General features: G+C 43.1%; 1 protein-coding gene across 1 annotated transcript in view; it reads right to left on the bottom strand.

Moving 5' to 3' along the window:
- Positions 1 to 723: 723 nt before the first annotated feature.
- The window catches only part of snx20 (sorting nexin 20), a 35,735-nt gene continuing 20,430 nt past the window's right edge, over positions 724 to 16,028 (bottom strand). Inside the window, exon 4 of the mRNA XM_067997474.1 lies at positions 724 to 2,953. Within this exon, the coding sequence (XP_067853575.1) occupies positions 2,282 to 2,953 (672 nt within the window). The 3' untranslated portion in view covers positions 724 to 2,281. The remainder of the gene's footprint in view (positions 2,954 to 16,028) is intronic.

The following is a 16,028-nucleotide window of genomic DNA, read 5'->3' as shown; positions in this document are numbered from 1 at the left end:
AAGTCTGAATCTTGCCAAACTCGAGTATTCTATTTGCAAATAAACCCGATTCAGGGCACGTTGCATTAGCAATTGAGTTCAGTGCTCATCCATAGCCTGCCTGGAAAGTCCGGTCATGTATTTAGAATATATTATGAAGATCTGCCAGTACGATTTATATTTCATGAGTAGACTGTCTTGATAATTCACAAGCAACAAGCCCATGAGTGAGTTCATCAATAGTATGAGTGGGATAGAAATTAAGGCCATGACTAATGCTGGGTTACAGTTCTAAGGGTATCAGTGGGCCTCTGATATCTCATTCAAGTGAATATTAGCCTGGGCAGTGAATGCCAGAGGGCTATTCGACTATGGAGAGGTAATCACAGCCAAACATGAACCTCTTTTATCCAGTGTACACACATACATGCTCCCAGAGAGTTATTGGAGACAAATCAGGAGCAGAAACCTTGACTGTGTTTTGATCTTTCCCTAGCCAGGGGCAAACAGACTCATTGGGGCAACCCCTAATTTTGCTAAAATTAACAGACTGAACACAAACCAGGGACCTTCCTGGTAACATACCATCCATATATTTGCCCGCTAAGCTGGTAGGAGAGCTGTGTGTGTGTGTGTGTGTGTGTGTGTATATATATATATATATAAGACCTTTCAACCTACCAAGGTGATAAATTTGATTTGGTGCATTCCTTCAGGGTTTCATTCTAGTAACAATACCATAAATATAATTTCATATTTATTTTGTAATTGTGTAAATTTGTACAGTGCCATACAACAACTGCAGACAAATAATTTTAATTGCTGTAAAAAAGGGTCCTACCCCCCACCCCCAGTAATTCTAGCTCCTAAAAATGTTGGTGGTTGACTGACACTATTGATTAAAAATATCATTGTTCTAAAGCATGTCCTCTAGAGACATCATATACCAAGAGACAGTAACAAAGACAGCATTTATTGCAGTACATTGTCAATGTACTGTAGTACACATATGGAATGAAAATTCATATTCTGTCACAAACTTCTGAAAGTTATAAGAAAGATATGTTTGAAATATAAAACTATCTCAACAGCCCATGTTCTTGCAGATTCAATATGGTTAGTCGAAGGCGAAAGGACCACATTTTGTGACAACTGATGCCTCCTGGCTTGCTTTGGAAGTATTAATCCTGAGCTGTAGGAGTGACAATCCATGTACATTGCAGAGTAGGGAAGGGCTGACATTGTTTTGTGATACCAGCTTCCCATTATATATCTAGGTGTCCAATTAAATGGTTTAATCTGTGCAGCAAAGAAATTGAGCAGTTTTTGTAATTTTGCAAAGAACATAATTAGAGTTCAATAAAGTGAAATTCTGTTACATTCAATAGGTCGCCATTGACAAACACTTCAGGTTTGGATGTAACAGCACTGAAATAGTGGTATTTCATAGTGATTTAGATCATGATTACATGCCTGGAGTATGACTGCATGTGAAAGGTTAAAAAAAATCACCTATAGACCATTTGCATTAATGGCTAGTTTTGTTATTTAAAGGTCATGTTTTATCAAGAGTTCACTGCTTGCAAACCAGAATTTCCTCATTACAAAACCAAACAAGGGTCAGTATTATCTATTTGCCCACTGAATAATCAGCGAGCTCAGCAAGCTGTTCTTGTATTTCTTTTGAACTATTAAGCATGGAATCTGGATTATAGATCATCCCCAAAAGTGCTATTAAAGAGAAGTAACAGATTTTTATGGGTAATGCACCCTAAAGATTTCAGGTGATCTTACACCCATTTGAGTGTTAAATATATGATTGAGACGGTCAATTAGGTTTTAGTTAAAGACTCAAATTCATTTTAAAAAGATTTTTATTGGAAAATGACCCTTGTTTTGATGGAATTGACTGCACATTGTAGGAAATTTTTAAAAAACACCTAAAATGCATGCAAAATATTTTAGGAAAAGTGTGGCAATAATTTTTTTGGCAATTTAATTAACTGCTCAAAAACAAATTGTTTGGGAGATGGGGACATCAACAACTTGCATTTATATAGCACATTTAACCTAATAAAAACGTCCCAAGGCGCTTCACAGGAGAATTATCAGACAAAATTTGACATTGAGTCACATAAAGAGATATTAGGACAGGTAACCAAAAGCTTGGTCAAAGAGGTAGGTTTTAAGGCACGACTTAAAGGAGGAAAGAGAGGCAGAGAGGTTTAGGGAGGGAATTCCAGAGCTTAGGGCATAGCTGAAGACATGTCGCTAATAGTGGAGTCGTGAAAATCAGGGACGCTCATTGTATGTATTCCTGCACCACTAACTCTTTCAGTGAAGGCAGGTTGCTTTGGCTTCCATATAGTTCCTCTAGTTCGGTCACCTTATTTTGGAGTTGCTGCATGTTTTTGCCCAGCTCATTACCTAGAGAAATCTGAACCTTCAGCAAAGGGATAAGGTACTTGTGGCGACTGCAGTTGTGCAAAATAAGCCCACCTTTCTCACAAAATTGGTAGGCACCGTCTAAATTACCCAAATCTCTGCAGCACACACTGATAGCGCTGAGTGTAAGTACAAGCCGATCATAGTAACGCATATACAGTTTTTCCTGTAAACTAAGTACATTCAGAAGACTATTCAAAGCTCTGGTATACTGTCCGCTTCTAAGGCACCCGTATCCTTCTCGCACCTCTGGTAGGAAGAAGAACTCAATAAATTCATCAGATACACGGATGTCTTTGATTGCATACAACTGTCCTAAATAGTCCGTGAACGCCAGTTTGCGTTCAGTGATTTTCTCCTCCGTGAAGTTCCCAGCCATGATTTTCTTTGGAAAAGTAATTTCTTCTACCTCTTCTTTAAAATTCTTCAAGATGTTTTTATGTAATTTTTCAAAGTCCGAGTATCGCCGTTCAATATAAGCTTGGCTGCCATCATAGGTGCCAGACTTTATCACCACCACTTTGTACATCTGGGGAAGAAAAAATACTAATCAAAACAGTTGGGAGTAACTTCAAATAATGTTATGTGTTTGATTAGAAAATAGAGAGCTGCCATAAATACCCTTACAATGGTCCAAAGATTCGTCAAACATTTCAGCTCAGATGGTACAATACTATTTTCTTTATTAACTTTGGCACTGGCCAATTTGGTGTAGCATGAAGCAAAATTGGGATTCTGATGGCAGCACAAGACCTTTTGAGAATTTCAGATCCTTTTTTTACATAAATGCAATTCCCACTGAGGTCTGTAGGATTTGTGTTATTAATTAAGGTCTATGTTTTCCTCCCTCACTAATTTTAGCATAAAAATGGATATGAATATAAAGCAGGGAACAGAATTAGCAAGTGGAGGAAAATATTTCCCCAAGGGCACTATGCCAAACTATAAATCTGATCAAAGACCAAACTAAGAGATTTATTTTTTTAAACTTAGAACATTTCCCACACTTTCTTGCACCTGAACGGTTGTGGGTTTCTGAAAATATTGTACTTTCACCTGGGGAAGAATAGAAAAATCACAAGGATGTTGGAAACATCTAGAATTCAAATGTGATTGCAGAGAAATTCCACGAACATGTCACATTGGTATTGCCAGTCTGAAATGGATCAAAACACTCAGAAAATATCTGAGGAGGCAACAACAGTGGGCCAACTAAAAGTTGTTGGCATTTTAGTGAACGAGTTATACAAATGAGCTATAGAGTGAGGTTTAATGCTGTGTGACAGCAGCACATACACTAAGAATCATGTAGCTATACATATCTAATTTGCACACATCGTGAGATTAATCATCCTGATATCCAAATCCCGAAAGGAGGGAAATGTAATATTTGTGGATTTCTCTAATAGGAATACAGTAGTTCAGTGCAAAATGAAGCAAAACATTTTCTCACGACTTTTCGTATCGTGATTAGAAACAATAGCCTCAATATTAACAGGAGACCGGGGCGGGTGCGGGGGAGCCCGATAGCAGGCAACAAACCCAGCAAGGCCGGGGACGTGGAGGCCCTGCCGATTTTAACGGCAGGGTCTCATTTGAATAACTCTTCACTGACTCCTGCCCGACAGCTGGCCAGATTGACTGTCTGGACGGCGGGCGGGAATAGGAAGTTAGCGGCAGGAGGCCGCAGCCGGGGACCCGTGGGGACGGTCCCTGGGAATCAGAGGTAGGAGGACTTTGCAGCGAATGGGGGATCGGGGGTTCCAGTGAGATCAGGGGAGGGGGGAGCGGGGGGAAGGCTGGGGCTGGAGAGGCCTAAGGACTCCTTGAGGAGCCTGAGGGGATAACTCCTGGTCCACAAGGAGTTCTAAAAGGAGCAGATCTTTAATACTTATTTTGGCCAGTCAGCACCTCAAGCCTTTGATCTGTTGCCTGGCAGCTGACAGAATGGGACTCCTCCTGACATTCAGTTAATTCTAGGTTGGGGAGCCGGTGCTGTCATCGCAACTTTTGAATGTTAACTGGGCCTCCGCCTGCCTTTTGCTGGAGCCTTGTCGATGACCTGATTTGGGGTAGTTAAAATTCAAGCGGCCGGGAAAACGACCGGCTGGAGTTGGGAGGTAGAATTTTTAAATTTTAACCCCTTCCACGCACCATTCCCGCTGGGCCGGGGGTGGAGTGGAGGGGCGTTGAAATTGGGGCTAATGTGAATGTTTTAAATAAAAAAGAATGATTTCTACATTTTGATAATCATGAGAGTCTTTGGTGACGAGAAGATTAACTTTATCATCGAATGGGCTAGTTTACCCACTCATTCATAGTTGATGGGTGAAAAGTCAAGGGTTAAATCCTGTTGTAAATGTTTTTTTAAACAGTTGTATCAAACAAATATATGTGGCAAGTTGAAAATTGAGCGTGGAGTTACAATGACACTGACATTGAGGAGAGGAGTTATTTTCATCTGGATTGCAGAATATTCGAGCATCAAACAGGTACATAAATTATCATTTTGTCACAAGGTCACCCCATGTAATAACATCTGTCAGCAGCCAGTCTTCCATGAGTCATGGCAGAGTCTATTGAGGTCACTGTACATATTTCCCTTTGAGCCCTCCAGCAGCAGTATTTCAAACATGAGGTTTTTATGCATCTGGCTTTCCTAATGTCCTGGGAAAAATCAGTTGCACATAAATAGCCCACCTTCTGGGATTGAACTGGTTTCTCGTAATTCAAAACAGCTGGTCTTAGATATATAGGTTGCTTGTTGTGGTTTGGGTAAAATTAAAAGTCTGGTCCCCAAATTTCCGCAGCCGTGCCATAATTTAGATTTGAAGGGGAAGGTGGGGGGCGGTTTTCAACTGGAACGCAAATTTGGCGGGCAGTGGGTGCACTACACCTGTCCGATGGCTTCAGCGAGAGACTCAAACCATTTTGATAATAGGGCCTCATCTAAACATTACGGGCGACCTGCTGAATGTTTAGAAGCAGCTATTAGACGGGCTCACCTGAGTGTGTTGTTTGCACCCAGTTTTTTCAAGGTCAGCTTTGTGCCGATTTGGGCCACTGAAGGGAACACACTAGTTGTGGGATTGAAATTTAAAGGGATGGAAACAATTAAAGGAAAGTGACAGAATAAGGTGACAAAAATTCTTAGTGATTTAGGAAGGTTCAAAAGGTTCTCGGTTTTTGCCAACACTGAAAGAGAATGGAGTAAGAAACAACAGGCAAAAATGACGGAAAAGAAAACCCAAGGTGCAGGCATGATTTGCAGGCAAGTGACAGTGTAGTCTGGCACTCAACTCTCTGTGTGGTGGCTGCTGAAGCGGTGCTGCTGGTGCAGGAGATGTTTACAAGGAGGGTGACCCTCTTTGACACTCCACAGCATTATCCCCATAAATCAGCACTGCCTCATGCTTGCAAGGAAGTGGAGACTGCACCTGAATGGTACGGTCATTGGCTGTGCCAATTCTATGCTTCATGGAGTCCTTGAGTAGATACATCAACTCTTTGGCCCAGACCTTATAACCATCATCAGTTGCTTGCAACAATACCTGCAGATATGGTTGGTAGCAACTTGGTGGTGTGGACAATCTGACTATACTGGCTAATCACCCTGGGAGGTCGCCTTTCATGCAGTATCACTGAAAGCATAACACGTAACTAATAGGAGGATAGAAACAGAATCCATATGGATTGAAATAAAAGACAAGAAGGGATCAATCACACTAATAGGGGTACAATACAGACCACCTAATAGTGGAAAGGAGGTGAAGGAAGAAATATGTAAGCAAATATGCGAAATGAATAAAGGACATGGAATAATAATCATGGGAGATTTTAACTACCCACAAATAAACAGACAAGAAGAGTTAGGTAAAGGTGTACAGGGAATGGAGTTTTTACAATGTGTACAGGACTCCTTTCTTACCCAGTATGTAAAAACCCCAACAAGAGCAAAAGCACTGCTGGATCTAGTAATGGAAAATGAACCAGAACAGATAAGAGAAGTAAGCGTAGGGGGACATCTAGGCAATAGCGATCACAACATAATAAGGTTTAAGATAAAGATTGAGAAGGACATAATTAAGACAAAGACCACAGTGATAAATTACAGAAAAGCTGATTTTAAGGGAATGAGAATGGAACTAGGGAAAATACAGTGGAAACATTTACTGATAAACAAAGAAATAGAACAGTGTGGGAAACATTTAAAACAGTGATCAATAGAGTCCAGGAGAAATATATCACACTAAAAAGCAAGAACAAACTAGCCAGTAATGACACATCATGAATGAATGAAGAAATAAGGGCAAAATTGAAACTAAAGATAAAGGCATACGTTAAGTACATAGAAGTCAAAAAACAATTAGGAAGGCAAAGAGAAACTTCGAAATTAAATTATCAAGGAATATAAAAAGAAATAGTAAAGTATTCTACAGACACATAAATGACAAAAGAAAAACCAGGATAGGGATAGGGCCACTAAGGGATACACAAGATAAACTCACAGGTAATGACAGCGAAATGGCAGAAATATTAAATAATTACTTAGGGCCCGATATTAGCACCCGCTATCCGGTGCATTCCTGGCGGGGGGGCTCTGAAAATCGGGGAATCCCGGAGCGGGTCGGGAGCCCGGCTCCAACCTGCCCACTTCCGGGTTCCCCACAGACGCGCTGACGTGCGTGCTCAGCCCCCGCATGTGGGACTCCCACAGGCAATTAAAGCCAGCGGGGTGCCACTTAACAGTATTTATTCTGCTATTTCAGGTCTTTAACAGACCTGATTAAGGAGATATTTCAGGAGGGGTGGGATTTTACAAACAACTGGGACTGTTTCCCATACTGGGGGAAACACTCCCAGTTGAAATGGACGTGTTGCAGCTATCAGCCTGTGGCAGCTGCAAAGGTCCATTTGACAGGTGGCGGGGGAGAGACCCTCACTCATTGCAGGAGGCCAGTCTGTCACTTGGCACAAAGTTTAGCCTTCACCACCCTCCTCCTAACAATCAAGTTCACCAACTTGCACACTTACCCCGGGGTCCAGAGACATGTACCAACCTTGCGGACCCCCTCAGATGTACATCTTCCAGATGGGGTCCGCCGTAGCTGCAGTCATGACCTCGGAGTGCGAACAGCATCACCGGTCACGCCGTCCACCTCTGACACGTGGAGCTCCACAACACAGTGCTGTGACACATCCACCTGTACAGCAGGAGGGAGGGCAACGGCAGAGAGAGATGCGTCGCAGAGGGCACTACCCTCGCCACAGGGTCCACAGACCGAGGCTCAGCTTCCTGGACCTCTCTGAGCAGCAGTGCACACGGAGGCTTAGAGTCACTTGACATGTAGTCGTGGACATCTGCAGCCTCCTTCATGCTGAGCTGCTCCCGGCTGGCCCGAGCACCATCTTCTTACCTGTCGCTGTCAAAGTCACCACTGCCCTCAACAACTTCTCCTCCGCATCCTTCCAGGGTGCCACTGGGGACATCACCAACGTCTCTCAGTCGTCTGCACAAAATAGCCCTGCAAATACACCTACAACCACTTTGCAGTGACACAATGGGTGGCATCAGGTGTGGGTTTTCATTGTGATCCTCAGGAAAGGGCATTATTGCACAAACCGGACAAGATTCGCACAGATGTGGCAGTAGTGGTGCCAATATAATATGTGATTTGAGTTGGTCAGAAATTAAATATAAGTAAAAACCATGACAAACCCTCAAACACCCTTGTGCATCCCCTTCATGCTCACAACACGTTTGCCTTACGCTGCCTACTGCATATATGTGATGCATGCCCTGTGGCTGCAGCACAGGTAGTGGCAGGTTGAGTGAGGCTGGCCATGAGGGAGATGCATGAGAGGGTGTGTATGTGATAGAGCCATGAGATCGTATGAGGATTGGGTTGAGTGGTAGTGGCGGGATGAGTACTGGCGAGGTGAGTAAGTGCAGGTAAGATGAGGATGAGCTTTGAGTGGGTGTGAGGGGTGATGTGACAGAGTAGTGTTGGCAGTGCAGAAAGAGGTGTGGGGTGGGGGCGGTGATGTGGCAGACTGAGTGTAGGAGAATGAGTAAGTGTACTCACTTTGGCTGACCTACTGAGGTCATTGCAGCGCCTCCTGCACTGTATGCAGGTGGGTGATATGTTGGTGGTGCAGGTGACCTCCTCTGCCACCTCGAGCCAGGTCTTCTTGGTGGCAGAGGCAGGCCGCTTCCTCCCGCCCGCCGGGGGGAAGATTTCTGTCCTCCCCCTCCTCCTCACCCCATCCAATGATACCTGGAGTGAGGCATCATTAACCTGGGATCAGCCTTCCCCCTGGGCTGCTCCATGCTGTAATTTTTCCTATTTCTTGCAGCATCAGTCAGTGGAGGACTGCCCCTTTAAATAGAGCTCCTCCAGCTGACAGACCTTACTGTGCATGCGCAGTCCGCCCGCTGCGCAGCTCAGCAGCGGGGAACCCGGAAGAACAGGCAAGTGGATCCGATTAGGCTGCGATCGCGCACGGGGCAGACTGATTTCACCGAGCGCGTTACCCACGTGCCAATAGACCCCCCGCCGCGAACCTGCCACCCTGCTAATATCGAGCCCTTAGTCTCCCTGGTAAATTCTGAGGCAAACATGGTGGGCATGACATTAGAAGAAGAGATCAAAAAAGATATCAAGACATTTAAGATAGAATGGGGGGAGATAATTGCTAAACTAAGCAAACTTAGAGAGGATAAAACCCCTGGTCCAGATGGATTGCACCCACGCATATTAAAAGATGTTAGGGAAGAGATAACAGAGGCACTATTGCATATATGTATAAAAATTCATTAGGAAAGGGAATAGCGCTAGAGGACTGGCAGACAGCTAATGTAATTCCTATATTTAAAAAGAGAGAGCTAGTCCAGAGAACTATAGACCAATTAGCTTAACGTCAGTGGTAGGAAAGATAATGGAATCCTTACTCAAAGATGTAATAGAAAAACATCTAGAAACTAAAAGTATAATAAAGAATAGTCAGCACGGATTTCAAAAGTAAAGGTCATGCTTGATCAACCTTATTGAATTCTTTGTAGAAGTAACAGAAAGGGTTGACAAGGGTAATATATTTAGATTTTCAAAAGGCTTTTGATAAGGTACTGCATAGTAGACTCATGACTAAGGTCAGAGCAAGTGGAGTCAGGGGACAAGTAGCCGAACGGATAGCAAGCTGACTATGAAACAGAAAAAATAGAGATTAGGGATTAAAAGCAGTTACTCAGACTGGCAAAAGATGGGAATTGATGTTCCACAAGGATCGTTGCTGGGACCACTGTTGTTCACCATTTACGTTAATGATTTGGAGTCAGGAATCGGAAGTACAATTTCAAAATTTGCGGATGACGCCAAATTGGGGGGTATAGTTAATACTGAGGAGGACTGCAACAAAATGCAAGAAGACATTAATAAACTTGCAAAATGGGGGTGTAATAGAAACATAGAAAATAGGAGCAGGAGTAGGCCATTCGGCCCTTTGAGCCTGCTCCGCCATTCAATATGATCATGGCTGATCCTTTGTCTCGATACCATATTTCCGCTCTTTCCCCTTACCCCTTGATGCCTTTTGTGTCTAGAAATCTATCTAGCTCCTTCTTACATATATTCAGTGATTTGGCCTCCATAGCCTTCTGTGGTAGAGAATTCGACAGGTTCACCACCCTCTGAGTGAAGAAATTTCTTCTCATCTCAGTCCTAAATGTCCTACCCCGTATCCTGAGACTGTGGCCCCTTGTTCTGGATCCCCCTCAGCCAGGGGAAACATCCTCCCTGCATCCAGTCTGTCTAGCCCTGTCAGAATTTTATATGTTTCAATGAGATCTCCTCTCATTCTTCTAAACTCAAGTGAATACAGGCCGAGTCAACCCAATCTCTTCTCATACGACAGTCCTGCCATCCCAGGAATCAGTCTGGTGAACCTTCGCTGTACTCCCTCTATGGCAAGTATATCCTTTCTTGGGTAAGGAGTCCAAAACTGCACACAATTGACAAATGAATTTCAATATAGATAAATGTAAGGAGGTACATTTTGGTAGGAAGGATAAGGAGGCCACATACTCCTTGGAAAATAAGAGGTAGAGGAGCGGAGAGATCTTGGGTACGCAAATCACTAAAAGTAGCGATGCAGGTTAATAAGGCTTAAAAAAAAAGCAAACCAAGCACTGGGTTCATTTCTAGAGGGATAGAATTGAAAAGCAGAGAAGTTATGTTAAATTTGTATAGAACCTTGGTTAGACCACAATTGGAGTACTGTGAACAGTTTTGGTCTTCATATTATAGAAAGGATATAGAGGCACTGGAGAAAGTGCAAAAAAAAATTATTAGGATAATACCAGAACTGAAAGGTTATACCTAGTAGGAAAGATTGAACAGGCTGAGGTTCTTTACTCTAGAAATGACTGAGTGGTGAGCTGATCGCGGTCTTTAAGATAATTAAAGGGTTTGATAGGGCAGACGTATAGAGAAGATGTTTCCACTTGCAGGGGAATCCAGAACTAGGGGCCATAAATATAAGGTAGTTACTAATAAATCCAATAGGGAATTCAGGAGAAACGTCTTTACCCAGAGAATGGTTAGAATGTGGAACTCATTACAAGGAGTAGTTGAGGCAACTAGCATAGATGCATTTAAGGGGAAGCTAGATAAACACATGAGGGAGAAAGGAATAGAGGGATATGCTAATAGGGTTAGATGAAGTAGGGAGGGAGGAGTCTCATGTGGAGCATAAACACCGGCATGGACTTGTTGGACCAAACAGCCTGTTTCTGTGCTGCACATTCTATGTAATTCTATGCATTATGATTTGAGTGCTTCTGAAGAAGCATCCAACATAACTGTTAATCAGATATTCATATTTCTCAGTGGTGCTATCAGGTCTGCTGTCCCAGCTGCATTTTGGAATAGGAGTTTCCACCTGTATTAATGATCTGCCAAAGTGTGCTATATTCTTCTCTGTCTACAAATGCAGAGGTGTGGGGATGCTGGTTGGGTACAGTGCACCATTCAAGCAGCCTGCCATCTCTCTGCTAGTCCTCCCCTTCTCCTTCCAAACCTATTAGGTAGCTCCTTGAGAGGTTAATGAGTGAATGGCAGAGTAGGTGTGTGAAATGTACAAACATTTTTGACCCATAAAGTATAGAGCCAACTGCTCCATCCATCATGATCAGGAACATTGGAACTGCTTTCATAGGAACATAGGAATTGCTAGACGAAAATGACCAAGGTCCATCTAGTTCGCCTTCTACGATCCTGTTAGCTGCGTGGTACAATGATAATGGAGTTGTTGACTGATCAAATCAATCAATCTCTATCAATTAGTCTACAACAAACTCAGAAATAACACAAGAAAAACCCCAGTGGTGGGGAGCTTTGGGAACCACAGGTCCAAAGTTACCTTTACCCTCCCAAGCATGCTATACTTACCACGTCATGTCTCAAATTACTCGTACTGTATTCCAAAATGTTATTTTCTGAAAGAAATTTATCTAATTTGCATTTGAATGAGTGAACGTTTGTCGAAATAGCTTTGTGCCTTGAAAATTATTGCCTTCCGACACTAACAGGAATGTGGATGGCAAGAGGGGCACAAAAAGATTGCCAAGTCAGATAAAAAGATTAAAAACCTCTAGGAACAATTCACTATCTGCTGGAGTGAGACTCCATAGCTGCATTGGTCCCTTTATGGGTCTCCAAGGTGGAGTGTCATGTGAGGGCCACAAAACACATCATTACCAAGGTCCTCTACGACATTGATTACCAGCCTTAAATGGCTGCAGTGGGAAAAATTCGTAATAACGTTGTAACTCCAGCAAGTTCACGATTGCTATTAAGTTCAATAGTGAGCCTCGCGGTGAGAATGAACATTTATCAACTTTGGTCTGCGAAGGATTGGATCTCATGGCATGTTTCTTTTCCATGTTGTAACTTCTATGATTCTATAGTTGGTGGGTCTTTTACAAATGAATAATGGCAAGCGACATTAATGTGTCATTCGAATGACGCAAATTCACAGCAATTTCTAGCCCATTATGTCAGCTAGTGTATAAAAGAAGTTCATTCAGCCTCAGCAGAAAAATTAAATAACCAAAAAATCAGCAGGCAATGTGGTGTCGCTATAATGGGAAAATTCTGACTAACCTCAACTAGGCTGAAATGTAACATGGGGGTGGGAGTGATTTGTTTTAATTTTCATAGTAGATGCCACTTATTTGGAAAAATCTGAATTTGGCTCAGATACAAACAGTTTGGATTTAGCCATTCCTGTTCCTGTTTTTATTATGTTAAAAAACATAAATGCCAAATGTCCCCTCCCCGACCCACACATTTTATTTGGCCTGTGACCAATCATGGGGTATTTTCGCAGCCTTTGCTAAATACTTGCTATAACAAATACAGCCATTCCACTAAAATGGATATACAGAACTCCGTGGCAGTCCCTGAAAATACATCACTGGAGAACTCTGGAGTGCAGAAATGACACCATTTCATCGGCTTTAAGCAATGCAAACACATACCATTCTGCACAGTTGCCTACATTACATTTGCTCTTTTACACAATACTCTAGCCTGTGAATTAAACATCAAATGAGCAAGACTTACCAGTAATTCACATTGAGTATTAAGTTTCCTCAAATGTTCACATTCCTCTTTCTGTAGCTAAAAATGATTCTTTAAGGTTTTTCACATGTGGTTCATTTCTCTTATTAATGGGGAAGTGGTTGCAGCATCTGACAACCATTTTGAGTACAATTTGTTTGAGATGGATTTAATGTCAGTAACCGTTGGAGACATAAATGATGCGTGGTATATTTTACAAGGTCATTCTTAGTAGCAGAAGCAGGAGCTAAGCTTTTGAAGAACTTGGCAGAACCATTGGAATCACAATTAAAAATTTTCCTCTTCCAATTTTAAAATATGTCCTGAAACATTCTATTGTGACTTGATTTGTAGCCGTAAAAACACTATTCATGCAGTAACCTGATTAATAAGTTTTGTGCTTTGGGAAATAGATTGATCTCTCCAAGAACAAGCGTGAGGAGCTCATGGAGTTCTTTGCCACTGAGATTGAGACCATCCATCAGCTGCCTCTGCCATTTCACTCCCTTCCCCTAGCCCACCAAGCCGAACTTCCCATAACGTTCCCCCCTGCCCTAGCCCTGAACTCGCATCTTTCTCTACTTTCTCTCCTATCTCCCCTCATGCCCTCTCTGAGCTGTTGGCCAGAGGCTGCAGAAACCTATTGAGGTTAATTTGAATTGCTAACAAAGACACTGACCTTTTGAACTGAGGTGACCTGGACTTCAGTCACTGGTCTGAACTGGCCAGAACCGGTTTGAATTCGTTCCGCTTCTTACAGGGACAAAGGAACTGTGATGAGACACCAGTCCTTATTTAGAAAAGGAGTTTGAGGTGATGCTACCTAGGCCCTTGGAACAGAGCCAATCAGGGGATGACATTGATCACTCCAGCAACTTTGAGCCAACCAGAGAAGACAGCATCATTCGAAAAGACAGACTTGGGAATAAAACTGAAGAATTGCTGGCTTGGTCCCAGTGTTTTTTTTGTGAGGGAGACTCCGGAGACGAACCATCGTGGAAGTGGGAACCCTACGTCAGGGACGTAGAGACTACGTCAGGGACGTAGAGACGACGTTGGGAGTGAGAGAGAGAATTGCCTGGCCAGCAGTACCTCTCCTTTCCGGCTAATATAATATCCTTTCTATTCTGTGACCACTCAGAGAGTGTTCGTCAGAAAAACCTAGTGGGTGTGCGTTTAAATCCTAATACTCAGGGAGTGTTAGTCAGGGAAACCTAGTGGGTGTGCTTTTAAATCCTAGTTTGAGTATAAAACTGTCTAACCTGCTGTAAACTGCGTGCCTATATCTAACTAGACGTATAGGCACTTTGTACATGATCTAATAACGTTAATAAAGCGAATTGAGAATTAAGAGAGAATTGACTCTTCCTCTGTGTACTAAGCCAAAACCGTTAACCGGTGACTTCCGGTCAACATCTTTGGCGCCCCTGGGTGGGCTCGAGGATAAATCTCTCCGTTGCGTCAGTGGGAGCCTTGAGGCGAACCGAATTTGGCAAAGTATACAGAGAACACGAGTTTAAGTTAATTCATAGTTAATAACACAAGATGACGAATAAAGGGAAATCACCAAGCCCTGGGGACTTGGACTGTTTTGATTGGAAGGGACTCCTTCAAAAATATGTAATAGGGAAGTGGCCGCAATACGGGGAGTATGCGGGTCATATTGGAGACAAGGGAACGTCTGTTGGGGAGGTCCTTTGGAAAATTGCGCAAACAAAGATGTCAGATAGGAAATTTAAAAAGATACAAAAGTCCGTAGCGATCGGATGTTTACTTGAGGAATGGATAGAATGCCGACAGCAGGCTAGGAGAGAGAAAGAAGAGACTCAGAAAATCCAAGACGAATTAGAAGTAGAGAATAAAAAACTCCGTGAGGAGATCGCCCGCCTTAGTGAGAAGATAACTGATCTACAGGGACAGAGCAGTGCAAATTTGATGCACATGAACCAATATCAGTTACAGTGCGAAAAATTAACTAATGAAAAGAGTAAGAGAGAGGGAGAAGCCCAAGCAGCTAAAGCTGAGGTGGAGAGATGGAAACAACAATGTAGTGATTTAAAAACTGCTATGAATGTGATTCACAGAGCAGCTCAGGAGAAGAGGAGTAGTACTGGCGATCACACAACGTGTCAGAAACTGATAGGGAAGCTGCAAGATCAACTAGCCGCACAGAGGGGCATATTGTGTGATTTTGCACCCGGAAGAGGTGAAGAAAGTGGTCTAGGGGATGTAGATTGGGATGATTTAGCAGACAAGGCGGATAGATACAGCAGCGGTGATAGGGAACCTCCACTAGGGGACCCACCGCCAGCATATGCTCCAGAGCAGAAAAAACCGTCTGCCCCAATGGCCCCCCTTGTAACTACTAGAGCACAGATGGGGGAAGATGGCCAGGATATGACATATTCCACCCCACTTGGGGTACAGGAACTGAGGGTTATTGCGAAAGATATTGGAACGTGTGCGCCTGGGGATGATCCTAGGGAGTTGTTCCTAGCGGTCAGGCAACAGAGAGCGATACACGGCTTAGACGATGCTGAGGAAAGGAAATTAATCCTAATGTGCCTACACCCACATATACACTCCGCCCTACCGGAGGAACAAAAACTTGGTAGAGGCACAAATGAGGCCTTAAAGGACCAGATATTATCTGTCAAGGGCGATAACAGAGGGGATCCAGTGGAGGCGCTGATGAAATGCTATCAAAGGAAAGGTGAACACCCCACTGTATTTTCGGCCCGCATTTGGGCGGTGTTTCAGGGGGTCTACGGTACAGAATTAGACAGGGATAATTTACAGCGGGAGGTTAGGAACCGATGGCTGAGAACACTAGTGTCGCATGGCACTGAGGAGTCGAGGAAGGCACTAGATCAGTTTGACCCCGCTGATGACACACATACGGAACCCTGGATAATTAGGAAGATGGTTAGAGTATGGGAAAGGGAAATACCAAAACGATCCAAGGCATCCGGGGACAGAGCAATG

The sequence above is a fragment of the Heptranchias perlo genome, chromosome 16 (genome assembly GCF_035084215.1).
Source record: "Heptranchias perlo isolate sHepPer1 chromosome 16, sHepPer1.hap1, whole genome shotgun sequence".
In the NCBI taxonomy this organism is placed as follows: Eukaryota; Metazoa; Chordata; class Chondrichthyes; order Hexanchiformes; family Hexanchidae; genus Heptranchias; species Heptranchias perlo.
Note: the sequence above shows the minus strand (reverse complement) of the source record. Positions and strands in the feature narration are given on the sequence as shown.